The 1,727-nt window shown below is 55.6% G+C and overlaps 1 protein-coding gene across 1 annotated transcript in view; it reads right to left on the bottom strand.

Annotated features, from left to right (window-relative positions):
• SPG7 (spastic paraplegia 7 (pure and complicated autosomal recessive)) overlaps window positions 1–1,727 on the bottom strand; it is an 89,767-nt gene that overhangs the window by 65,532 nt on the left and 22,508 nt on the right. Inside the window, exon 4 of the mRNA XM_011927986.1 lies at window positions 757–998. Within this exon, the coding sequence (XP_011783376.1) occupies window positions 757–998 (242 nt within the window). The remainder of the gene's footprint in view (window positions 1–756; window positions 999–1,727) is intronic.

A 1,727-nucleotide genomic window follows, 5' to 3' on the forward strand; every position in this document is an offset into this window, starting at 1 on the left:
CACTCACAGGCACCTACACCCTCACAGGCACCCACACCATCACTCACAGGCACCTACATCATCACTCACAGGCCGCCTACACCCTCACTCACAGGTGCCTACACCCTCACAGGCACCCACACCCTCACAGGCACCCACACCCTCACTCACAGGCGCCTACACCCTCACTCACAGGTGCCTACACCCTCACTCACAGGTGCCTACACCCTCACAGGCACCCACACCCTCACTCACAGGTGCCTACACCCTCACTCACAGGTGCCTACACCCTCACTCACAGGTGCCTACACCCTCACAGGCACCCACACCCTCACTCATAGGCACCCACACCCTCACTCACAGGCACCCACACCCTCACTCACAGGCACCTACACCCTCACTCACAGGCACCCACACCATCACTCACAGGCACCTACATCATCACTCACAGGCCACCCACACCCTCACAGGCACCTACACCCTCACTCACAGGCGCCTACACCCTTACAGGCGCCCACATCCTCACAGGCACCCACACCATCACTCACAGGCACCTATACCCTCACTCACAGGCCGCCCACACCCTCACAGGCACCTACACCCTCACTCCCAGGCGCCTACACCCTCACAGGTGCCTACATCCTCACAGGCGCCTACACCCTCACTCACAGGCCGCTCATACCCTCACTCACAGGCACCTACACCCTTACTCATAGGCACCTACACCCTCACTCACAGGCGCCTACACCCTCACAGGCCGCCCACACTCTCACTCACAGGCCGCCCAAACACCACGGCTCCAGGGTGCAGGTAGACTTCCACCATGTCGCTCTCAGGCACCACCTGGACACGCTGCACCTCACCCTTGGCCAGCATCTCGTGGACAAAGTCGTTCCAGGAAATGCTGCCTCCACTGGTGCTGAGAGCATTCAGGAGGCTCATGACAACTGCGATGACCAGCAAGGTGCGCAGCCGCTCTCGGTACATCTGGTCATCCCGCTCACGACGTCTCCTATCCTCTGAGCCGGCAGAGAAGCAAAGGGGAGAAACACACATGTAAGCGTCAGACATGGGTGACATCCAGAGCTTCTTTGGGAAAGTTCAACTGGACTGGGAGGGGCAGCATCCTGCACGAAAGATCCTGCACTTTTGCCAATTTTTCCCCGAAGTTATCAGAGACAAAGACTAATGGTGTGCTGTTCGAGGTCACCAACACTTCATTCGCTGAGGTCACTTCGGCGAGGAGCCGGAGTGGTTCTTGCCTGAGACAAGAGGAAACCATTTCTAAATCCAAACACTCAGAGCCAGGCCCAATGGTGCACGTCTGTGGTCCCAGCTACTCGGGAGGCTGAGGTGGGAGGTCGAAGTTGCAGTGAGCCATGATTGCGCCATTGCACTCCAGCCTGGGTGACAGAGCAAGACCGTGTCTCAAAAAACAAACGACCGTCCCAGGCCATCTGAGCCCTCACAGACGCAGCGAGCTCTCCCACTGCAAAGTGCATGCTCACAATGGCCAGGAATCCAGTCGCTTGGAGTCTGATCAAATACTAAATATCAAAACATATACATAAATTATTAGAAACAATTAAAACAAATACCTTTTACCACAACCTGCCTCAAGAATACCTTCCCAATCCCACTGAAGACCCTTGGAAACGGTCTTCAGTTGGGAAGACACCCCACCAACAACCATTCTGAACTTTTCACTCATCAGAATGAGTAACATTTAACAGAAAGCTGTAGGTTAT

The sequence above is a fragment of the Colobus angolensis genome, unplaced genomic scaffold (assembly GCF_000951035.1).
Source record: "Colobus angolensis palliatus isolate OR3802 unplaced genomic scaffold, Cang.pa_1.0 Scaffold76, whole genome shotgun sequence".
Lineage (NCBI taxonomy): Eukaryota > Metazoa > Chordata > Mammalia > Primates > Cercopithecidae > Colobus > Colobus angolensis.